General features: G+C 36.5%; 1 protein-coding gene across 1 annotated transcript; it reads right to left on the bottom strand.

Moving 5' to 3' along the window:
* Window positions 1-1,697: 1,697 nt before the first annotated feature.
* On the bottom strand, window positions 1,698-25,819 carry LOC121413368 (N-acetylated-alpha-linked acidic dipeptidase 2-like). The gene is made up of 18 exons (XM_041606160.1): window positions 25,580-25,819; window positions 22,765-22,933; window positions 21,892-22,029; window positions 20,588-20,719; window positions 19,847-20,033; window positions 18,397-18,487; window positions 11,453-11,548; window positions 10,171-10,256; window positions 8,711-8,830; window positions 8,034-8,116; window positions 7,432-7,495; window positions 6,963-7,030; window positions 6,559-6,647; window positions 4,409-4,499; window positions 3,541-3,799; window positions 2,943-3,024; window positions 2,280-2,366; window positions 1,698-1,990 (listed from the first exon to the last, which is right to left on the bottom strand). The coding sequence occupies exons 1-18, from the start codon at window positions 25,765-25,767 to the stop codon at window positions 1,783-1,785; spliced, it is 2,238 nt and encodes a 745-aa protein (XP_041462094.1). The 5' UTR covers window positions 25,768-25,819; the 3' UTR covers window positions 1,698-1,782.

The raw sequence follows: 25,819 nt of genomic DNA on the forward strand, positions 1-25,819 counted from the left end.
ATCGAAACGATTAGGTGATATTGATATAAATATATACAAATTGAATTTTTTAATAATAAATTTGGAAATTTTATTCATTACATTAAAAAAATCATATCGGCACAAACTCGTCACATAACAAGACAACAGGAAAGACAATCTTTGATTACTTTTGATTAAGTAATAACTCAATTTTTAGTTTAATAATCGAAACGCAGATTAAACTGAATGAAGATTATTCCACACAGTTGAATCGTCTGTGTCTAAAATTGAAATGATAGTTACACAATGTCTATTGAGAATGAAAATTGTATCTATTTGTGATTTTCTGTATTGCGATCATGTATCCAGAAGAATCACACTACGCATTGAAAAGGATTTCTGAAAAAAAAAAGGAATTGGAAGATACGAGAACCTGTTTGCAACGTCTTTGCCCCATGCATCCATCATCAAATATCATATTATCGATTTGAATTGAAATGGTTTATCAGAAAATTTCCATCGGAACTAGAGGCTGAATTGCTAATAACTTTTACCAAAACATATATGAAAATGTGTGTAAATACGCACGAAATATAAAAAGTCTACTTGACATTGTTTCAACGAAAATATAAAATAAAAGAGATAGTCGTATAATTGCATGAATATTAAATCCTTGCCTTATGTCAATCGTTTATGAAGACCTACACGTTTCAAAGTAGGAAAATACTACTTTTCAAAAAATTGCTGAACATTATTATCACGGGCAAAATATTAGATTAATTGTAAGCAAATAATTACCATAGGAGCGACCACCCCCACTAAGCGTACATGTAGAATAAGCAAGATTCCTTTATTGTGAGTCTTCGGATTGCTGAACGATAAAGAGGTATTGTGATTATTTGTTTTGTAGTTCACATCTCATATGTCTGATTATGATTTATCCAAAGAAAGCCAAGCAACCCAATTTTTATCATGGATAGAACACAGTGAAAGACACTTATTTTGCATATACCATAATAATAATATTCATATCATTCCTTGTGATAATAAAACCGAAAGATTGAGAAACAAAAAGAAAACGGTGCGCTAGTGCCCTTTGGTGAGGCATTTATCCTCATTACCAGGTCCTTCGGAGAGGACCTTAAGCCGTTTGTCCCCTGGTTGCTTGCTCACAGGCGTTCGTACTTTCTTAGCAGTCAGGTAAAAAACCTCGGTATTAAAAAAAAACAATACCACTCGGTGTCGTCATCGGCACGATCGGGTAAGTGATGCGCCTCGAGATTTACTTTTGACCAATCGCATACATGGAATGGCATGGTTAATAGTAAGTGCTATATAATGGCAGTCATACCGCAGTTGTAGTAAAGGTCTTTGGTTGAGTGGACCTGAATCATTATGCTTGTAGACAAAAACAATAAAATATACATATAAATAAATAGAGGTATAAGAACTTAATCTGGGAACAGAGTTACCTCGATCAAAGTACATGTCTAGGATTTAAACAAATAAACCGATTTTTTAAAGTATGAGCATCCTTTTGACAATAAACTCATTTTTTAAAGTATGAGCATCCTTTTGACAGTTTTAGGGATGGGATTAGGCATCATGTTGACAAAACCCCACAAACTGACACTCAATAACTTCTTGAATCGCCTTTTCTCTCCCTTCTTTCTCGTTATTATTTTCTCCTAGCTCTTACGGCAGGATTGCCAACCCCAACTGACTCTATATACAGCCTATATAGCTACCTTCCATGGGACGAAACCCTCAACCATTGTTGCCAATCTGCATCATTTCAATAAAATGACATATCAATTGACGTCACCATGACGTAACATCCTTCAATACAGAGCTAGCTGCTTCTATAGCGTGAGTTAAAACGGCGATATGCTGTTCTACAACTCTCCATCGTTGTTCCTGGTCAGGAGCGTCACTGATGTGATGTAAGGCGTCGAGGAGTCCAGGAAAAGTGTAGGGTACGTCTTCAGTACTTAAGGGTATGGTGACCCGAGGTGAAAATAATAGATGCCTGTGTCGGGAGAGATCACTGATGTGTCAATATACTGATTTCGTAATGGAAACACGAGGGATAAATGAAATAGAGCTTAAACGATAACAGACATTTCTTTTTTTTCACACTGCAGTATTGTGGTTTCGGAGGAGCATCATTGTCGATGGAATATATCTACAGCCCAGGGTACCCTGGCCCTAAACAAAGGGCTTATAAAGAGCTCCCCAGTGCAAGAAGGAAGATCTTTATATTAGTAATGGCGATTTCAATTAATATTTCTATTATGTTGAAAGAAGAGGAGCCTTACCTATCTTGTTTGTTACCCGGGAGTTCTCCGAGAAATGCCCTGCTTAGAAACATCATCTGGTCGTTGATTTGCCGGACAGCCAAGTCACTGAATCAAAAGAAACAAGGAAAAAGAAACAGACTTAATACTGTCTGTGTGTGTTGATATGTGTGTGTTGTCGGTATGGGTGTGAATGTGTGGGGGGATGAGTGTGTATGTGTGAGGGTGTGTGAATGCGAGAGTGAGCTGCCCCGAAAACTGCAACCAAAATGGCTTCAGCCAGAAGTTTGATGTGTGCCATGCCCCTTCCAAAGAATCCCGACACAGCAGCTTACGGGACAAGACCACACTCGAGTGCACACAAGAGCCAACAGCACGAAGAAGCAGTTTGAAGAAGTATGCTTACTGCGATATCAAATACATGTAAAGGTGCCTGCTGTATAGCAGAATCAAATTATGAGATAAACAAGAAATTATTAAAGTTCTAAGTGATATCGCATATTTCAGGTCTGAGCTCGATTCTACTAAAAACTCGGTAGCTGAGCTACATGTCTCTTTTTTATTCATTGTGTTATCTTTCTGTTTTTCTCTTCTTTTTTTCCTGTCTATTATTTTAAGACAGTATGGGGCTAACTACTCTGCCCCTGCCTGCGGTGCCACCACTGTGACTCATTGGATATTTACCTTTTTGTGTCAACGCTCTCTACTCTCTTTTGAAATTCCAATGTGTTTTCCAACAGTTCACCAATTGCTCTGTCAAGAGATTCTATAAATTATAACCGAAAATACACATTATTATACGGTAGAGATATAGAAACAGATTGTGAGGGGAGAAGCTAATCAATAGATTAACAAAAATATGTAGAGATAGTACGGGAAACAAAAAAAGGTAGATTATACCAACAGCAAAAAATGTTATAAACCTCCAGGGGATACAAGTTGGATAGTAAAAGGAAACTTCTTCTAAATTTGAGAGGCCATTTAAAACTCGTTTTTAATGCAAAATCTGCTTTGTAGCCCTCATATTTTAAAATAATCTCAGTTTTAACAATATGGCAATGGATGTACTTGAGGAATGGGGGGGGGGGGGGAGTTCGTATGTCTTCTTGTGAATTGAATCAAAGGTCCAATAACGTATGGGATATATTACTTTTCAACCAAAATGGACCCTTCATTGATCATAATAAAACGAACAAAATTTGTTTTTCTTATGTTGATTTTTTTTCATTATCCAAATTCATTTTCGCCCCCAGACCTTTTATGAATAAAAAATTGTACTAACCTAAAGATACTCCTCGTTCTGCGATATCCATCGATTGTGTGGAGTTTCCCAGATAATAAAACATATTCTCGACTTCTTGGTAATATCCATAACTATCGAACGGCAACACCACGCTATCTGATAGGATGCGCGTCATCTCAGCGAATACTCTCCCGACTGCTTGATGATATCGATAGTCGGGGTCGATATACGTTTCCATCAATCTGATCGTCTCATATTGGGTGTGGTAAAGAGAGTAAAATAATATAGGTAGTGTGCTCTAAAAAAGAGGAAGAACAAGAAATTTAAGGTAATTGTTTTGAACATTTTGACCCCTGAATGAGACATTAGAATTACTATTTGAAAAATAGATGAGAAATTGTTTTGTGGAGGCATTATATGTCGATAAACTAAGATATGAATCACACCAATCACCCAAAACAGTTTCAAATTCATAGCTGAGGAAAGAGCACACAAAATTAGTGTACGAATTATCGCTTTAAAAGACACTCAACACAATTAACATTGCTTTAAATGTGAACACTTGCAGTGAACACCTGCTGAAATTATAAAATGCTATTGTTTGCATATAATAATTTGGTTATGAGGATTTGCAAGTATTATTTGTAAAAGAAAATATTTGTACGGGGACGCCATGATTATCAAGCTTGATGGCGGTCTCCTGTATTCCTTGAAATGTCATTCTATTTACTGAACAATACATTTTGGTAATATTCATCTTCAGTGCTTATATTTCGACAATCATGTTGATTTCTTAGGTATTACTTTTGTATAATTATGTCACATTGTTTACTTATATCTAACGCGATTGAAATCAGAAATAAAATCAATCGGTCAATCAAACAATCAAAACACAATTATACATTACCGTATCATATATGTAGTAACCACTGATACACGATATTCCCAGCCTCTTTTCAAAAGCGTAGTCGTCGCTTCCATCAACTAAAAGATTTATACTGTGAAATAAAAGAAATGAAAGCGTAAAATGATTACCAATAAAATCCAAATACGGTGGCTCCTTATTGTTCAATATTATACAGATATTGACTAATGGGGTGTGTAACATAAACATTATTTGGACCGCCGGATTTATATTTTCCCGAGGGGTTATATTTTCCCGAAGCGCGCAGCGCTGAGGGAAAATATGATCACGAGGGAAAATATTAATCTTTAAGGCGGTCCAAACAATGTTTTTCTTTTACACATCCCATCAGTCAATATCTGTTATATTAGATAGCCTTTAATGATGTAGATAAAAATGGCCTAACGATGCGTGCAGTCTGTTGTTTACGATAGTCACAGTGATTGATGGAACTGGTATAGATCTACTACTCTAATGCAGTGAACGGCCCTTTTCTAATCAAATCAAGTTTGTTTTAGGCCTAGCCCTAGATCTAAGTTAGAGTCCAGTTCAGATACTTTAGTCTCACATATTTTATTTCCGTTTAGTTGGTAACATCTAATCCACAAGAGGGCGCCATACACGTAGAAAAATATATTCACGGACCGGTTGGTCAATATATTCATCGAAGGTGGACCGGCTGGGAAAATACACGGATTTCGATCATATCACGTGACGCACAATTGACCAATCGCGCTTGGCTGTCTGTCTTGGCTATCTAATATTTTGTTATACAAAACAATGAAAATTAGTAATAAAAATTATACTTGTTTAAACCCCCATTCCACAGAGAGCAAGACCTCTGAAAGACTGCTGTAAGACCATGAAACTTGTTTGATCTTTTAAGGGTCTTTTAATGAATTTTCAAAGATCTCCGAGGTCTTTCACGATTCCTGATTGATCTGTCAATGGTCTTTGTGATCCTCATCTTTGTCGTCTTTCAGCGGTCTTATAGGAAAATTGTATTTTGATGGTCTTTCAGCAGTCTTTGAGTGGTTTTTCAATGAACTTTCAAATTTCTTATTAGTCTTTCTCAAGATTTTTACAGAAATTACTGTAAGACTCATGAGAGATCATTGAAAGATCATTTGAATATCATTGAAAAACCAGGAAAAGTCCATGGAAAGAATTCTGAAAGATCACTTGTTGCAGAAAAGATCTCTGAAGACCATTGAAAGATCTCTATAGGACTAGTCCAAGACCAGTAAGACAAGAAATATCTATCAGTCTTTCAGAGACCTTTGAGAGGTCTTTCTGAGCCATTCCACACAGATGACAAAATTCAGTGATCTTGGAGACTGCTGTAAGACCTTGCCAATTTTTGGACTTTGAACGGTCCTTCAAAGGTCTCCCCTCTGTGGAGGGGGCATTACATAGCATCACCAACTATATTTCAGGTTTTCATGAAAAGTAAGTGCATGGACAAATAGATTCGAGAGCCATTTCTTCCTAGAAAACATGAAAGCTTTTATTCATGTCGGGAAATCAACCCCTGCCCTGGTGTTATTATAGAATGCGCCTTTCATTTATTCATACCAGTCAAGATGACCTTTCGTAAACTAATAATGAAAAAATTAATTTGTAATAGATTAATTTTGATCAGGGAAAATAGTGTTTGAGAACTTTTTGGAACCTGTAAAAAATTTATGTTTAAACGATGAATTTCATACATAATTTATCTTCTTTAATGAATCGATTTTTAGGGGTAAAATAAATGGAGTTCAATTGATTTATATATATACTTCCCCGTGTCTTAAACTAATAAAAAAAATGGCATTGTTTGTAGTTATTGGTTTCAGGTATAGACGAAAAACAAAAATCGCTAAACATAATTTCACATCTGACAGTGAACATGGTGAAGAGAATAAAATGACGTGGTCAATCTCAAATCACTATAACAAGTCATAAGGATTATAATAGGGTATAGATAATAGATATGGGCCACGTTTCACAATATTTGTCATGATATCAAACGCACAATTTCTATAACAAATTTACCATTAGCCAATCAAATTAAAGGATTTCAGTAGCTTTAAACTGTTATTGCAAATGTGTTATTATAACAACAAGTTTTATGAAACGGGCCCATGATATGATAGGCCTAATATACCTACAATGGTAAGTCAGGCTCATAATCCGGGTTCCGCTCTAACATTGTGTCATAAACGGTTTTTCGGTTATCCAATGGATCTGGGTCCGGAACCTGATAAAATATATCATTAAGAAGATACGAAGGAGGGGAAAAATATATTAATTATTACACGATGAAACATACAGCAGAACATGATGCCGGACATGATGAATGTAATTTTCAACTACAATTATACAGTAACTTCTTTAACTCGTCTGAACTGGCAGGAAATCATCAGACGCCGAGCTGAAGAAGCAGTCCGGATCGGACGTGAAACTGCATCTCCGTTTTCATAACAGTAAGCTCAGATGAACATATTTATTTTCTTTTTCGTAATATTATAATATAGAGATCTATTTCCTTGATTATAAACGGTATATAGCTTACTTTTTTAGTAGCCTCATAGATGACTTGACGCAGATTTGGTGATGCTGAAGCATACAAGACATGTGTATCTGCAAAAAAGATAAGATGGGAAATTAATCACATTTTGATTGAAAAAATGGGGATATATTTTCTTTTATTTTGAGCTTTCTACTTTATGAATGATAATAATAATATTCCGCATTTATAAAGCGCTTATTACATCGGAAAGACGTCTCGAAGCGCTTTACAGACATATTACCCCGGTCATCGGATCCTTGCATGCCTGTATACAATGTATGCACCTTCTCCAATCCCTGGGGGAGCATTTCAACAAGAGTTCCAAGATCAACACATTTAAAACGACAAGCCACACAAGCGAAACCAAATCTAAACCAATCGATGGTGTCATCAAAAATAAGGAAAGATAGGTCCGGGGTCCGTTTTGCTGGTGAAAATACGGCATTTTTTTCATTTTCATTTTTTTTTTTACCTGCAACAGCTATGTCCAAATTGACGTACGCTACAGTCCTCTCCGTGAGTATGTTGCCGAACTCCTGAAAATGAAAAAAAAAGCACAGTCAACGTTCGGTTATTTCTGGATCATTATTTGCGATAGTTATAATGGGGGGGGGGGGCTGGTTAAGAACGTGTAATGTGCCTGGTTTATAATTCATATTTTTTAAGCTTGGACTTATAAGGACACATAATAATAAAGTCACTATTTCTCAGTCTACCGATAAAACTAAGCAATAAAAACCATCTTTAGTCTATGCATTGTGTGTTTGTGTGTGTGGGGGTGAGTGTGTGGGGTGTTAAGAGAGGGAGGGAGAGCGCGCGTGTGACGTGAGAGGATGTGTGTGTGTGTGTGTGGGGGGGGGGGTGGTGTTGAGAGAGGGGGAGAGCGCACGTGTGACGTGAAATAGGGTGTGTGTGTGCATGTGTGAGGGAGGGGAGAGCGTTTGAGAGGGTGTGTAATGGGGTGTTGTGTTTATAGATTTTTTTTATTATACAATTCTCTTTGCTTGATGTGTGGCTGATAGATAAATTGCATCGAAAATAATAATTGCATAAAAATAATACTTCGCCTCCTACCTCTGTCCATTCTACCGAACCGAACATTCCAAACTCTTCAGCACCCCATGAACAGAACACCAAAGTTCTTCTAGGTCTCCAACCTGTAGAGAATAAACAATATAAACAAGAATATGCATGTAATATCAACAATGTAACAGACACTTTTCACTTCCAGCGTATAACACTAAATGATAAATGTAAAACTGGCATGGCAGCCTTATAGCAAAAGCACAATGTATATGGCAGTAAAACGCATATACTGTAGATATTAGTTTGAAATGTTTCACAAATCCAAGTATTGTTTTTACCCAGTTTGCGTGCTTCTTCAAAGCGCTAACGATAAAGGCAAGAGTAAAGTTTGATATTTTGTACGATTAATTTTTTTGGCCTCGCATTTATATAATTCCACATAACGTAAAATTAATTCCCTATTCCCCCTGTTGATTTCATGGTTATACGCAGCGTAAGGGGCAGGGACACTTGCCCCAAGAATTTATAAAACTTAAATTTCTACTGAAAATTTTCAAAGAATCCACTAAAAGTGAGCACAAAATCCTTCTATTTCACTTTAGAAAAATGCAAGAGTGCTTCTAAGCCAAGCTCGGTCGCTTCGCTTCCCCCCCCCGTAACAAAAAAAAAGTCTGTAACAAAAAAAAAAGTCTGTATACGACCACGGTCGAGTTCCTTTAACCTACCTTCTTTCTTGAGCATTCCAAAGACCCTTGATATCTCAAGGAGAGTTGCTGTTCCGCTTGTAGGATCAATAGAGCCGAGTCCCCAAGCATCTCGATGATTGCCGATGATGACGTAACGATCTGTACGAACATGACGAAGATGCAATGAGTATTATTCAGTTGATCATGAGCTTAGAATTCACGTCACATTTCAAATAAATAGAGTTATATTCATGTCCTATGCATTAAAAAACAAGGGCTCTATTCTGCACCTTCAGCAATCTCTTCCTGTAAGCACAAATATAAATGCAATTGTGCATCTTTCTGCAAAAGGTTCAGACTAGCATTATAATGGGTCTACACAAAACCAGAAAGGTGCACAGTTGCGCCATAAGATCACTCTCTTACACCTGTAATGAAAAGTTGCACCTCATCTTTCTTAAAATGGATATAGCCTTAGGTACATAACAATAATGAAAAGAATTATTCACAGCATTGTGAGGTCTTATGTTTGGTCTTGTTTTCACTAATTTTGAAAAAGAATTATTCTGACTGCATCATCGTAAATATATTGGACAAAATTTGTAATTATTTTCAAAGTTGATTGATGGCTCTGTTTGTATCGTTATTGATAGATATAAAGAAGGGTAGTTACCAGAGATGGATACAGGGTGCTAAAATGAAGGATAATCATTGACTGCTCTCTCAGACAGTAAATAAATTGAAACTATTATGCTCTTAATCAGTCCAAGAATCGGAAACGGTCGCAATCATGTCTATATTACTCTGAAGAAAAGCTTGAGATCCTTTGACAGTAGTCAGCAGAAAGTATACCAGTGGCGGATCGAGGGGGGGTGGCGGTAGGGGGTTTAATCTACCACCTCGGGATCCCTAAAAAAATTATTGAAAAAGGGAGGTGGAGATCAAACTCCAATACCCCTTCTCTGTTTACGAGAGTCGCGCAAGAAGAACAGTTGCGGATTTACGGGGGGGGGGGGGGGTCATGGGGTAGAAGCTCTTAGTAATTTGGTCACACCAACTTGTCAACCCCCCCTAATCAAATAGCTATATCCGTCACTGAAGAGAGAACTGAATTGGTATGGAGGACCTACTGGATATACAGTCACACCTACGAAACCAACTACACATCAAAAACTGCGGTGTAAACCGGTGTACATATAGGACCACACCAGTTATTTTACACCGGTGTTAAATTGACAGTGTTAGTTGAACACCTATATGTGTTATACAACACCTTCGGTTGTTACATTTACACTCTTTGGTGTTATGTTCAATCTCTAGTGTGCAATTTTAACACCTCAGGGTGTGGTCCTCTATTGACACCAACTGGTGTCAGTTTTAACACCACAGTACAGTGTAGAAACCAACCAGTAGTATGCGAATTCGAATAAAAACGTAATCTGTAATAGCTTTGATCGGTCTGGAGTCGGTTCGCTGGTGTGACTGTGGTTTATAAGTACCTGGTTCTATCTCGCCTCGTAAGAATCCCACCGTGTTATATGTTGTATACAGTCCTGATACAGAGTTTACCACCAATCTCACTTGGCTAGTAGGGAGAATGTTTAAAAAACGACAACATAATTAAGAAGCTATATACATAATAATAATAATGATAATTGAGAATGATATTACATAATATAAAGAATTAGAATCATATAATGCTTTGTAAAAAAATGTCACTATTCGCATGGTGTATTCTTTGTAATAATGAACTGATTGGAAGAAACAGAATATGTCTCCTCGGGATGTCGTATGTTATCTCCTACAAGTTCTATACTTGTCAGTCAATCAAATTCAGGGAAAGCCATAATTCAGAATGATATCAAATAACATAGAATATTAGAATGAGATAATTTTTGTCAAAAAGTGTCACTATTCGCACGGTGTATCCTTTGTAATTATGAACTGATTGGAAAAACAATTGAATATGTCTCCTAGGGATGTCGTATGTTATATCCTACAAGTTCTATATTATCGAACTGTTTCCATAGTAACAATGCTTTCCAGTCAATCAAATTCAAGGAAAGTCACCAGGGGTCCCATGCAGAAAGAGTTGCGTCTAAACGCAAGTCAAAAAATCAATCGCAAGTCCCAAATGCACGCTGTTGATTGGTTGAAAATCAAGTTGCGCGTGATTTTTAGAGTTGCGATTGATTGATTGCAACGGGTCCCAGATCTGACAACTATTGGTGAAGTGGTGATGAAGTGATCTCCCATACCCCTAGTAAATAATACTAACGGTACACTCTAAGAAATAAAGGTTCAAAATTGAACCCTGAAAGGTTGATGCAAAATTAGCACCCTATGCGCGCAAAATTAGCACCCTATGCGCTCAAAATTTAAACCTTTGATTTGGGGTTCAAAAATTGAACCCTGCGATTGGGGTTCATTTTTGCACCCAGCGGGTTCAAACTGCACCCCTCGGGGTTCAATTTAAAATTTAGGGGTGCAGTTTTGAACCCGCAGGGTGCAAAAATGAACCCCAACCGCAGGGTTCAATTTATCAGGGGTTCAATTTTTGAACCCCAAATCAGGGGTTCAATTTTTGAACCCATAGGGTGCTCATTTTGCATCAACCTTTCGGGGTTCTTATTTTGAACCTTTATTTCTTAGAGTGTATCCGGGAAACAAATCCGACTCCAGACCAAACTGATCAAAGCTATTTGGAATAGCATGTCTTCGGTCGGTTTGGAGTGACTGTAACACAAAGATAAAATGAGCAAAGATACCATACAGACTCACTTTCCTTGATTCGGTCCGGTGAAACCTGGTCCAAGTGTGTAATGTGCATTCAGGCCACCTTTCCAGTAATGAGGAACGGAAGCACCACCCATTGCTCTGTGAAAGTTGAAAAGGAAAAGAAAAATAGAAGACCACCTCGTTCAAATGTTATAATCGTATTTCTACCGTTCTTTGACAACATGTCTAAGTTTTGTCAATTCCTACCCATCTTGCAAAATTACCTTGAATTTTTTTAATACAAACCCCAAAGTTATTAATTACCTCTAAATTCATTCGGTTTCATGTTACAGACATTTGGGATGAGCAATCTTGATTGTCAAACATAAATTTGGTTTAACCAAATCCTCAGAACTGCCAAACAATATTAGTCATTCCATAATCCAATTTAGCATGTTGCACACATAAAATAAAAAAATAGTCTTATCTTATTATCTTATTTCATTCAAATGTTGACTAACAGTGTCTAATGCAACCACACTTTCACCTACATTTCAGTCCTGGATAAATTTATTTTTTGGGCAGCCATTGATTTGAAGCTTCACCATGCTGTTAATGAGAAATTACGTGTATTCTATAACTGTGAAGTGATTTTGATTGCGATTACAATGGGAAAAACCACCAACGGTCATCGGTAATTGTCTCTAACTTTCATTTTCTTTCTTCATATATTTTTTTTTTGGTTACCAGATATAGCAATGAGAATGAGCTGTAACCACATTTAAGTGGATATACCCTTATGGTTGGTTATTCGTATATATAAATAATAAAAAAGTGAAAATTAATACCACCAATAATAGTAATCAAAACAATTGATAAAGATCATAAATGGAGAGCATATGGCCGATACTTAACACTCGATTTTACGATATATTCCCTGCTAATTCAAATCACTGTAGTCGAGTGGTTGAACGTTGACAAGTAAGGAATAACTCTTGCTCGAAGGCCATTTTTTAAACTTACGTAAGTATCAATATTGGAATATTCTCAGTAACTGGACTTTCCTTTGGGATTTTTTTCACTTGTAATTGTTGAGAAAAAATGAAGCTGACATGCAAAAGCGACTAAATCTATTTCTTTATCATTTGACATTTTTGTTTAAATGGACATGCACCATGTGCATCAAACTGACTATAGTCCAACTCCCAAACATTTTCAGGAAGTTTATCAAAAATGGACGTGAAATTTACGTCTTCATGCAAAAGCGAATAGATCCGAAACACTTTTCATGCAAAAGGGACTAAATCCACCATTGCTCAATCTTCATGAATCAATATTGTTTCTATTTCATCTTAATCAATGTTTCCATTTAAGAAGATTTTTACTCCTATGTTTTAAATCATCAATATACATTCTAAAAATGACAGTTAAAAATCCTGCAAAATTCTTTTGTTTTATATGAATTTAAAAAAAAATATATTTTGGAATCAGTCCCTTTTTCATGAAAAGTCTAGAGGGGTAATAAATCTACAGAATGTTTAGCATTGATGTAACAGTTCTTCTCTCTTCCCCTACCCTTATACTGTCAGCTTAATTGTTAAAATGTTTACTGGTTTGTTTACTCGTTACATGTATAAGCTTTGCCTTGAAATTAGTTTTCATGCAAAAAGGACTAAATCCATGAATAAATAAAATTGTAATTCATTTGCTGTATTTGTATCACTGTTATTTATCTGTTATGGATCCTCCTGCTTTTCAAGCATCTATCTTTCCTAGGGTGTTTGATCCTCACATTTTACAATGTAGGCCTATATATCTACTCATGTAATTTTCACCTAATAAATAAATTGATGAAAAAATATTAAAGAATCTTTTTGAAAGAAAGAGACATCCCCAGGATTTTTTTGTCAGTTTTGTTACCTATGATGACTCTTGAACATAGTGTAAGAACTTCCCGAAAGGAAACATAGATTCGGATGAAATCAAATATGTTGAATTATGAACAATGATCTAAAGTGGATTCAGTCCCTTTTGCATGTAAATTTTCCTTGATTACTTAGATAAGCCTCGATCCCCTTTTCCTTTGAAGAAGAGAGATTTGAGAGTGTAATTCATTCATTTATTTTCACTCGTGGGTTGGATGGCCCTCGTCAGATACAGGCTGTTCTCCTTAGGGGTCCAGTCCACTGTGAAAAATGAAGTGCTAATTTAGCACTTACAGTGCTTGTATAGTGACTGCACTACGAGTGCTGATTATACTAGAAAATCGGCACTCGTAGTGCAGTCATTATACATGCACTGTAAGTGCTAAATTAGCACTTCATTTTTTACAGTATACACATACATTTAACGTAGAAGTATATACAAATAAAACATAGATCAACAACATGTAATCCTAGAAAATGTAGTCTACAACTTATACAAGTACGAAAAGCTAATAAATATGTAAGGAGACGAATACAGTTAATGTCAACAGGAAAGACAAAGCTATATATCGGGGTCAAACCAGAATCAATAATATTTACTCAATTTTGATGGATTGCTCATTGTACTAGTTCAATGGTTCATCTACATTCTTTTACCACTTGATTAAAGTCCAAACGAATAAAGAATTTGCATTTATTTATTAATTTTGACTATCAACAATGTTTTTCATTAGTTTCTTTACGTTCATTTACGTATTCAGGCACAGAAGATGGAGTCCAAGCAGGTCGCAATAGCATTTCTCATCCTTCTCGCCATGGTAGTGACAGTAAAAAGCGGACTACGAGGAGGCCCTGAAGTTGCTGTACAAGGTATTCTTATAAATGCGAAGTATCCTGATTTAGCCTCCCTGCCTCCCTGAAATTTGTTTTTGTACTACATTGTAACAATAAATACAACACAAACATACTGACCGTAGATTGGAAGTTTAAAGAAAGCCATGATTGAAATACACTTTAACACATCGTATTTTACATTTACAAACGACATCTTTCTCAGAACAAGTGGAGCGTCTCTGACAGTCTCGCCTGCATTACGCCATTCAATAATGCAGCAGTGCTGAGTTTAAAAACATCTATCGAATAGTTCTTAAAAAACAAACACAATTCATATAATGAAAAAATACTAAGTTTATTGATACTAAATGACCTTTGACCTAATTCACGTGACCTGAAAGTCACGAAGGATGTTCAGTGATGCTTGATTACTCTTATGTCCAAGTTTATTGAACCAGATCTGTAAACTTTCAAAGTTAAGATGGAAATCAACAAATACCCCCAACATGGCAAAAGTTCTTTGACGCTAAATGACCTTTGACTTTGGTCATGTGACATCAAGTTCTGGCAGGATGTCAATACTTGATAACCATTATGTCTACGTTTCATGAACTAGGCCCAGACACTGTCTTATTTATGATGACATTTCAAAAACTTAACCTTCGGTTAAGATTTGGTGTTGACGACACCGCCGCCACCGCCTATTATTTCGCCCTGCTATGCAGGCGAGAAAAAAAACCTTTCTTATTGTTACAAAATCCTTCCACTTTTTAAGAAATATATGTCACTCATAAAATGCATTTTTTCTTTTTTAGAAAAAAAAAGACATTTTTCGACTCTGTTATTTAAAAATTAGACATATTTTTGTTGAAATCTATTTGAGTGGAAAGTGAAATACATAGTATTTTTCTAAAGTGAAATGTCTTGGTAAAGTAAAATGTGCTATTGATGTGAAATTATAATTTTTTTGGGAAAAGGTAACATTAATTTGCTATTAGAGGGGGAAAGTGAAATATATATTTTGGGGAAAAAATGAAACAGATTTTTAGTAAAAAGTGAAAGAGAAATGTGTAAATAGTTATTTTTTTATTTAATTTTTTTTCATAACAGAATGCAAAGGCATGGTGGGGAGAGAATTATAATAATCATAATTAGGATTAAAAAATATTGATCATAATGATAGTTATAATAGAAAAAAACAGTATTACAATAATAAAAAATGAAAAGGTATTGATAAAAATGATACAAACGATAATAACCATCCTCCTTCCAAGTGTTCCGTCTTACCTGCGGAGAATGCAAGGAGTGCGACTCTCTTAAAAAATCTTATTCGGAAACGATGATCTTTCATTCTATTTTTTTTATGAAGAAGAGCACGGTTACTTTGTCGAAGAGGATGTCGACGAGCAGACCGAAGAGCAGTGTATGGACCGTCTCCAGAGTTTGGCCGCTGAGTTACACGTTACAACCCAGCGAGTCGAGGCCCTTACTCAGACGATCGAGAATCTCAGACAAGCATTGTTGGTATGTCAAGAATATCCAAATCATTCACTTCTAGACAAACACTAACGATTAAATTCAGAATTTGGCTAAGAATAATTTATTGTATATAAAAAAAATTAGCCCAGTTTGATAAAGGTTTGCCTACATAATATATAAAGTCTTGAGAAATAAATTCAGTAAGATCGTCTTTGCTTTACCACGTTTAATGGAATTTCGTTCTTAGTACTCTTGATAAATAAAACAAGAAATGAGTATGAAGTCATACGATTTTCCAACAAATATTAGCAAGATTAAAGACGCTTGTTAAAATGCATACACTTACTAGTCTATACGTTGAAGATTTTGGCCTTCCCAGTTTCATAAACTCTAAATAAAATATTGGATAAAAGTGCTCCATGACGGTACTATTGTGTCCAACATTGGGCATTTCTATTTAGCCAGTGTGATGAAAGTTTCGCCCATTCTAAAGTAATTGCTGCTTAATGTTTAACCTTACTGGACAATATGCTTCCCGCATTGGGTAAAATACTGCCCAAAATTGGTTGGACACATAATTACCCTCGTTGTGGCAAACATTTTATCCATTTTTTACAGTGTATAATTGTCTATGTATCATGTGCATCGCTCTCGGAGAAGAGGAATATAATTCCCAAAAATATGTTTATTTTTTTATATTGCGGAGCATTGACGTACAGATAGGGAGGAAGTGCTGGGTGATTTCTCATGACCAAGAAAAAGAAAAGAGAAAAGGAAAGACAGAAGGATGAACTAAAATATTATTGTCTAAATACATGATGTCCAAATCTCCCACAATGTTGAATATTGGTAATAAAAATGTCGAAATTTTTGCTCGCTCACAACTTTATAAATTTGGCCCGAAAATCCATATCTGGCCTCATCAAATTGTTAGGCTCATTATGGCACTGTTGCAGAGGAATAATAGGAGTAAGGAAGATACATTCTTTAGAATTCGAGTTCAAAATGGTAGATTATGCATGAATATAATGTGATGTTGTAATGTTTATACATAAACATTAATAATAATAATAATATAGGATATTTGTATTGCGCACATATCCACCTTGTTAGGTGCTCAAGGCGCTCCTATATTACCCGGCTAAGCTAGGCGTTCATAGCGCACACAGCTTCTTAAGGAATTACTTCCTACCGGTACCCATTAACCTCACCTGGGTTGAGTGCAGCACATTGTGGATCAGTTTCTTGCTGAAGGAAATTACGCCATGGCTGGGATTCGAACCCACGACCCTCTGTTTCAAAGTCCGAAGACTAATCCACTTGGCCACAACGCTCCACATTAACTTAAATCTAGTTATAAAATCCACAATATTCATGATAATCGGCAACTCATTAAATAATAGACAATGGCCGCTGCCTGAAATTAGATTTTACAGCCGAGCTTAGACTGTTAGCGGGAAAATCTTTCTATCCAAGATTATGATATTATTTGTGAAGATATTTGCACTATTCTAATTCCTTACAATTCAAATAATTGTGATATATATTATATCCGAATTCTAATTGGAGAAAACTCACATTTTATTGGGGGGGGGGTACTTCAATTACAATATACACTGTTAGAAAAAAAATATTTTACAGAAGAATAATAAAAAAACAGTTTTTACAGAAATAAATGACCAAATTATCCTGCAAATTGTTATAACAGGATATTTTTTTCACAATTTTTCGCAAATTTTACAAAACAGGTCTGTTCTAAAAAAATGCGAAAAGCATGTAAGATTACACAGTGCAGTAGAATTACAGATGTTCTCGTGACTCTGCTCTAGGATTTTTTTTTGTGTTTTTTAAGTAAAAAAAATTAACAGTGTAGCTTCGCGCCTTTTTTATGATGCAATTGCAATAATATCATTTGATATAAAGTTTATTAACCATACTTCAACCGATTTGTATCTGATCTAGCAAACTGAGTTCCAGAGGGACACAGCGATAGATCTCCTAAAGGAATGCCAGCGAGACAACCAATCCACTGACTGAATGCTGAAGAACCACTATCATTCTTGAACCACCATCATTCTTTTCCTAAAATATTGTCTCGATTAATCTCTGATATGTCATAATTTGTTCTTTCGAATGTGTACAACATGCTGCACGATCTACAATCTTGGTATACGATTATTGTTTTGGGGAAAATTGGTACATTTTTTGTTTATTTGTTGATGTTCCTATGGGTATTTTTTTTTTGGGGGGGGGCTGGGGTATGAATATTGCAAGTATAATATAGTAAGAAATGTGAAAAGGCTACCAACTTACTTCTGATCTAGTCAATTTGACATATTTGTTTTCAGGGTGCGGGGTTTAAGGGATATATCTTGATATAATTCTGACATTTCTTTCATAAGCTAGCAACAGTCATTTGATAGATAATTAAATATAATCACCACTTTTGTTTATCTGTTCATGAATTACAGAGTGGTCTTTGCATTTCTGTCTGTGTTTAAAGTTAATATATTTTTGGCTTCTTATGCCAGTAAGAAGAGCATTATTTCGTCAATAATACTTAATTGCTCTCCGTTGTATTAAAACTTTTGTATTAGGTATTTTGTAGGTATGAATCGAAACGAATTCATATCCATTTTCAATACAACATGTACACCCATTTTCCGCATTTAGATAAGTACACACACACACAAACACACACACACACTCTCACCCCCACACACAGTCACTAAAACAATGTGCATATTATACGTACAGTGTTGTTCTTACTGTAATAGTTTTTCGGCATCGTGAAAACCGATAGGATGAACCGGTATCCGAGGCAAGTCGGTTTCATTTCGCGATATCCGAAAGGCAAATTCTGAGGAAGAGAGAAAGAGTGAGAAAGCGGGAGAGGGAGAGAGGGGGCGGGGGTGGTTATGATTGGAAAGGTCGTCTAAGATATTGTCCTGTATGCAGTAACTAGAGAGTTTTTGTATTTATTACGGAGCTGCTCTCTGTAACTCACCAATACCTTAAAATACCAATTAAATCATAATCGAGGCTTTTGTCGAAAGTTGGTGAACCAGGACAGCAGCGAATAACGTAGTCACTTGACTCTGGGCAACTATTTGAAATTGTTTGTCCGTTGAAAATCTTCGGATGATCTGCTCTCCTGGTCAACCAACTTTCGACAAAAGCCTTTCAGCTCTCCATTGTGATTTGACGTGTATTTTCAAAGGAAATGGTGCGTTGTAGATACCGGCGCCGTAGTAAATGCGAAAACTCCCTACTCACAAACGAAGAAGTCGCGGCTACAAAATCAAAAGTCTCCGCGACAGAAAAATTGTTAAGCTCATACCAAGACTCAACTTCCAGGAGGCTTGTTAAATAAACATTCAAGCGTTTACAGCGTTGCATTCTTATTTGAAAAGCTGTAAAATCTGATATTTTTCCCTGATTTTGATTGGACTAAAAGCATAGATTGAACTGTCGGATAATCCACCCGGCACTTCCTTTCTTGAAACTATATTCCAGGCTCAGTTAATTTGTTTGTAAGTCGCTAGGATATTTCCCCAATCGCGGCGATGCAACGTTACACAATTAGGAGAAAATATATCACATTACTGAAAGAAAAAAAAATTGGAAATCAATGAAATATAATTTCATAAATATTTCATGACGAAAAATATGTTAAGTTTCTGATTAATTTTTTTAAAGGAAAAAATTAGAATACGAAAGCAAATTTCCATAATCATCTAACGATGAAAATCAACTCCATAAAGAGAAGGAAAGCAAATTGACACTTTCTCGAAGTTTTTCTTTGCAACTCTGCATGATATTATTCCATGGAACCATTGCTTTTACACCGGTTAAATACATCATCATTAAAAATCCCACGGAACTAATTTCCTTCCTATTCAAAACCACTTTAGATGATATCCGTCGAGGTGTCTGTCCGATTTGCCATGCAGTCTCGTCTGCATTTAAGTCCTCATTGAAGTAAGAGGTAAACACCTCGTTCTCTGTTATTTTCAGATTAGAAAGCAATAATGAAATCAACCTACCATAAACTTCTCATTTTAATAATAATTTTTCTTTACACATAAAGAGACCAAATTTAATCGGCACATCCCCGTACACCAATACACTACAGGTACCCCCATTACAATGCCTTGTAATCAACTTCTGGAATCCCAAAAACTAATATATGAAACATTAATGGAGATGGCATCCATACCTTTAGCAGGATAGCCGTGTGTTAGTGGATCACCTATCTCTCGAAGCAAAGCTCCCCGCTGCGTGGCGGAACCCGGTAGAAACTTTCCGTTAGGGTATGGTAATCCTTCGTCTTGGGGTACTGAGTAGTCATAGGGATCACTGAACAAGATGACGCCAATGATACCATAGCGCTGGGCTACTGCTGCCTGCAATAACAAGGAAGGAAACGTGGAACCTTAATGATCTTTCTGTTATGTTTATTGAGTAAGTCATAATAGGACTATACTGTTTCAGACATTCCACCCCGTTATCGTAGGGTGCTCCAGACATATGTATTATTAAATGGCAAATAATATTCAAAGAATGACATTAGTTAGTTAACTCACCCCCCACACACACACACACACACCAACCCCGAGACACAAACGTAGCAATCCTTTAATTGAAACACTTTGGATGTCTTCAAGTATTTAAATTTCTTTACTTCTCATTAAAAAAGCCGTCTAGCTCACAAAAGGCCACATCATTTTAATCGAGAATTTTTTTTTCAAACACCAGCAGTAAAAGAGGAGATACAGCTTGTAAAATTATCATTAACCCATAGTCACACATACCTTGTCAGACGGTTATCGTGTGACAAAATAGACTTGCATTGATTTGTTAGGATAGTTATATTATCCGTTACATTTAAAAAAAAACCGGTAGATACATTTTCCAAAACAGAATTTGATTTCTCAACTTCAGTCATCTCCATTCTCACCTTTTCATAACGAGACGTCCCTCCTTGTCTGCAAATTGCAATCCTTCCTGTAAAGTTCATGGTTGGGTCCAGTTCATTCAGTATTAATTCATAGTCTTCCTTCGCTCCGTAGTGAACATACACCAGATCACCCTGAAAATGATCATATATATAAATTACGAGTCATATTTTTTTTTATTTCATTGTACTGTGTTTCGTGGGCGAAGTAATCATTTGTCTTTCCCGAAAAGAGTACCCCGTTGCCACTTCGCAGCGCATACTTTTAGATCTAATGAAGAGAAACCTAACACATTATGAAAAAAAGACGCCATTACTTTCCACCTACAATTCATTAAAAAAAACTCATGTAATTTGAGGTGTATAAATTCATCAATTTACACCAGGGGTCTGGGAACGATTTCAAATAGGGGTGTCGATGTTTCTGATCAGGGTATTGCTGTCAGAAAAAAATGACACCCCCCCCCAAAAAAAAGGGGGTATTCTTCCCAAATCTCCTCTATTCGAGAGTAATAAGCTATCTTTTTATTTTTGCTTGAAAACCTGATTTCTAGATTGGGCTGCGTATAAAATTGATATCATCCCATGGGAAAATGATTCGCACAATGATTACGCTACGTAGTTTGAAAAGATAGGTACCGGTAGTTATAATTGGAATAGAATATTTAGATTCAGATTAAGAATCAACGCAGAATAACTAGATGCGGCACAATCTACAAAATCAAGCATTGTCTTGAAATTCAGTTATCATGTTTATGTTATCCAATCAGGGATGGACCCCCCCCCCCCCCGTTGATCAACTTTTAAAGTCACGTCAGCGCTGACTCCAGACCGATCAAATCTATTTACGTTATTACCAATTACATACCATCGGCCGGTTTGGAGTCGGTTTCGGTTACAGTCACACCAAGGAAACCGGCTCCAGACCGATCAAATCTATTACGTTATTACCAATGACATACCATCGGTCGGTTTGGAGTCGGTTTCGGTTACAGTCACACCAAGGAAACCGACTCCAGACCGATCAAATCTATTACGTTATTTCCAATGTCATACCATCGGTCGGTTTGGAGTCGGTTTCGGTTACAGTCACACCAAGGAAACCGGCTCCAGACCGATCAAATCTATTACGTTATTTCCAATGTCATACCATCGGTCGGTTTGGAGTCGGTTTCGGTTACAGTCACACCAAGGAAACCGGCTCCAGACCGATCAAAGCTATTACGTTATTACCAATGGCATACCATCGGTCCGTCTGGAGTCGGTTTCGTTGGGGGTAACTTTAACAATACATAGAACTCACTCACCATCACATCACCTGTCCCCGAAAAGGCCATGTATGGAGGAGGTATACCCGGCTGAAGGAGTTCATCTTCATCGAACGGATCTGCTCTGAGTGGGGTGTTATAGATGACTTCTCCGGTGCTAGAGTTTATCACCTGAACCTACTTGGTCAGATAGAGCAATGCCAGTAAATATAGGGAGCAAAGGACCAAATGCGGCATTATTTCTCTCATGAAGACTCTAATTCACCAAGTTAATTCAACAAAATCAAGTTGTCACAGGGATGCAATTACAATTATACAAGTTAAATGTGTTAACACACAAGTCATTAAAAGCATTACCTAGTGGTATACACCTGTAACTCATATACAATACATTACAAAAAAGAGGAAGAAAAAGGGCTGGATAAAGAAAGAGGAATACGGGAGGAAAGGATCGGGAGTCGAAAAAATGAGCAAGCAATTGGGCTTTAATTTCCTAATTCGATATGGAATTATAAGACCCAGTTCTCCTTTTTATACCCTTCTTTCTCTCTTTTCTTCCTCATTTCTTCTTCCTTCATTATTACTTGGAAAAATCCTCAGGGGGGCGATCACCCCCTGCCCCCATATGCCACACCGTCCCGAAATTATGAGGAACGGAAATGAACGCCATGTTCATGCTAAAAACACGTGCTTTAAAAAAAAAACATTTATGTTCACTAAAATCTTGAATGATTGTAATCATGATAGACTTGTCCTTGCCTTTCATTGCCTTTGTATATTGGTAATGCTTTTTTTTGCATTTGCCATGTTTGCTGTTGGTGCTGAAATATAGTTCTGCACCCTCATGAAAATTTCTTCAAAGTATCGAAACTTAAGGCCTAAATAATCGCCATTCTTGCTATTCTAGTCTACCTTATTAGCCTTTTCTTCGTCCTCAGGAGGTGGTGGATGTTGAAGATAGACCTGATATGGGACCAGTCTAACCGTGTCCAGGCCCTGGTCTAGCCAAGCCTGTTTGATATCTTCTGCACCTTCCCTGTCAGCTGGCGTCCCTGCTACGTGAGGTTTCCGCGCGTAATACCTTTGATACAGAAGAAATGAAACACAAAATCGTGAAATCAACTGTGGTGTGCGCCTGTACGTAAGCCAAGCTACATTGGAGAAGTACAAAACTTGATGCAGAGGTTCGAGTTTCGAGCCCTGGGGCCTGTCTTGTTACGAGTGACGATTGATTTAATCAAAAGCAACTCTTTGTAAGGCGGGGTCCTGGTCATGTCTTTGGGATGGTATCGTTTAATGTCGGTCAAAGACAGAAATAATCATATCTGAGTGATACACGTCTATTGAAAATCAACACACACACACAAAACCCACACACACTATGTGAGGAAGGGAGTCCATGACATTTATTCCGCTATATTCCACACACAAATCGAATGACTATCTTCAACCCCGGATCCTTCCCAAAACTTACCCTATACAAACCTTATTAATAGATAGGCCTATTATAGACGAAATACAGTCCAGAGCAATTGCCCCAGGAGGAAATGTTGTACATGGATTAAATCATGTAGACTCTGCTATGTTTTTTTTTTCTTACTCTTTCAAGTATTTGCCAACATCGTTCTATTAATCTTTATCTTATCATGTTGCACAATCGATTAGGACTATATATGTCAAAAAAAGTTTTGATTTTGTGAATATTCGGTCATATTTACTATAATTCGCAGATATAACTTGTCTCGATAATACAGTTCAAGATTCATTTGGAGAATTTGTACACTAATTCAGAATGAACTAAAATACCCCTTTTTGTTAGCATTTCCGCCAAAAGAGTGTATGAATAAGACGTTGGGAAAGATTGTTTAATTTGTATTTTATGACATCGATCATTACATCTATGTACGTGTGTATGATAATAAACTTATATCTATCAAAAGACAAATTGGCAGCAAATCATAATGCTTTACAATGTTAAAATGGTTAAAGGTTTAGAATAAATTATACAACGAAAGTGAATGGTAGCTATTCCTAAGATGTTAACGCATATTCCTTAAGATGTTGTCTAACGGATGTCGATAACTTATGAATGACCTAAAAACACACACTTTAAGTATGACCTAAAGATTATATATCATCAACTATAGGAATAAATATGTTGAAAATATTACTCTGCAATTACGAAAAATATGAATACCACCATCAAAGTAAAAGTTACTTAGGATCATTTTTTTATACCTTACGCTTGGGAAATCAATATGGAATTTCCGGTCACTTGCAAGTGCTAACTTACCCTTCCTTTCAAACGGTATATTTCATTCTGTGATGGTATATAGAGGTTCACACATTGCCCCAGCTTGGATCTCTTTCAATTATGAATATGCATGCTCTAGGGATATACGGAAGTTCAATGGAGCTTGCAAAGTCAATTAGGCTTTAGCGAGGCAACAGTCACAATAACGAAACCGACTCCAAACCGACCGGTGGTATGTCAATGGTAATAATGTAAGAGTTGATCGGTCTGGCGTCGGTTTCGTTGGTGTGTCTGTGCATAATATAGATTGAAAACTGTGGTTTGAAATGGTCCCAAACGTGTTGACGTATACAATATATTACATTACAGGGGCCGCTGAACGGTTTTCAAAGGGGGGGGGGGTCTGACCATAAAAAAATCACAATCAGATGATCGTTTATACGTTGTTGTACACGGTTTTGGAAAAAGTGGGGATGGGGGGGGGGGGGCTAGAGCCCCTCCTTTTACCATTGGTTCTGAGGCCCCTGTATTCTACTAACTGACGTATAGCGTAATATGAAATGACAAAGTGGCTTGTGTATGCATTATCATAGTTAGATAAACGATGTAGGCCTATACAGGCCTATATGAATTCATTATTTTTTAAACTGGTAGTAAATGAATTGCATTATTCAATGCCAATAGGACAGTATGTAGCAAATGTGGAATTGAGAGTATTGACGACGCTTTTATTATCATGTCAATTTATTTAAAGAAGAATTTCATATCGAATAGTTGAAAAGGTATGGGCATAAAACGTGTATCGGTCTATATTGATGACAATATCAAACACCAATAGACGACATAGTGGATATACACATGTCAACATGTTTTCTCGCACTTAACGGCAAAATTTCATATCGAGAGAAATTATTGTGAAGTACATGTACTGTTACTGTTTGGTTTGATTTATTGATTGTGTGATAATTCAAACTTGTATATATTTAACTTAATAAAAGTCTTTGGAGGCTAAAAAAATGAAAAATCATAGCGAGAGTTCTTTTTTCTTCGATTCAATCTTTTTAAACATTTTTATTGTATAACAACTATCTTCTTTTTCGACATATGTAACCAAAAAAATGTTTTGACGATGAACAACTCTTATATTGATTGCTGTAGTTGGACACCAAATACCTATTATGTAAAGCCAAACCGCACTATTACACATACTTTAAACAGGGTATGTGTATCAACACTAACACAAACTGCTGGTGTTTATATAGTAGGACCACAGTGTGCGACTGGAAGCTTTCGGGAACAGTTTCCATTAGTACAACTGTCACAGCACTTTGAATGTTTATGAATGATACTCATACCCTGATTAAAAAACAACAATCATCATGATCAAGAAGATCCATTTGGGAATGTTTGATGAAAATGTCAAATCTGCAAAACACATCATATTTCAAAATAGTCAATTCCCAAACAACATACCTTAGGTTATCTCGTATATTCTCCTTGCTTATCTCCTTCATTATCCTCTCTGCGATATTTTCATCAGCAAGTCTTGGCTTGGGGTTCGAATCCCTGCTGTGACTGAAGTAACCGATAATTACCCCGATCCCAACACCAACGGCCAGGGCGCAGATTCCAACAAGCAGAAGGATAGAACGTAACTGCATTTTCTTAAAATCGTTGATGACACTTACTGAAAAGTTAAATTTGCTCGAGGTA

The sequence above is a fragment of the Lytechinus variegatus genome, chromosome 4 (assembly GCF_018143015.1).
Source record: "Lytechinus variegatus isolate NC3 chromosome 4, Lvar_3.0, whole genome shotgun sequence".
NCBI classification, from domain to species: Eukaryota; Metazoa; Echinodermata; class Echinoidea; order Temnopleuroida; family Toxopneustidae; genus Lytechinus; species Lytechinus variegatus.

Excerpts from the sequence above, each read along its gene's own strand:
- LOC121413368 (XM_041606160.1), bottom strand. The coding sequence starts at position 25,767 with ATGCAGTTACGTTCTATCCTTCTGCTTGTTGGAATCTGCGCCCTGGCC. Across the intron at positions 22,030-22,764 it reads ACGAAGAAAAGGCTAATAAG|GTTCAGGTGATAAACTCTAG; the intron begins GTAGACTAGAAT and ends CTGACCAAGTAG. Across the intron at positions 18,488-19,846 it reads ACACGGCTATCCTGCTAAAG|AATTTGCCTTTCGGATATCG; the intron begins GTATGGATGCCA and ends TCTCTTCCTCAG.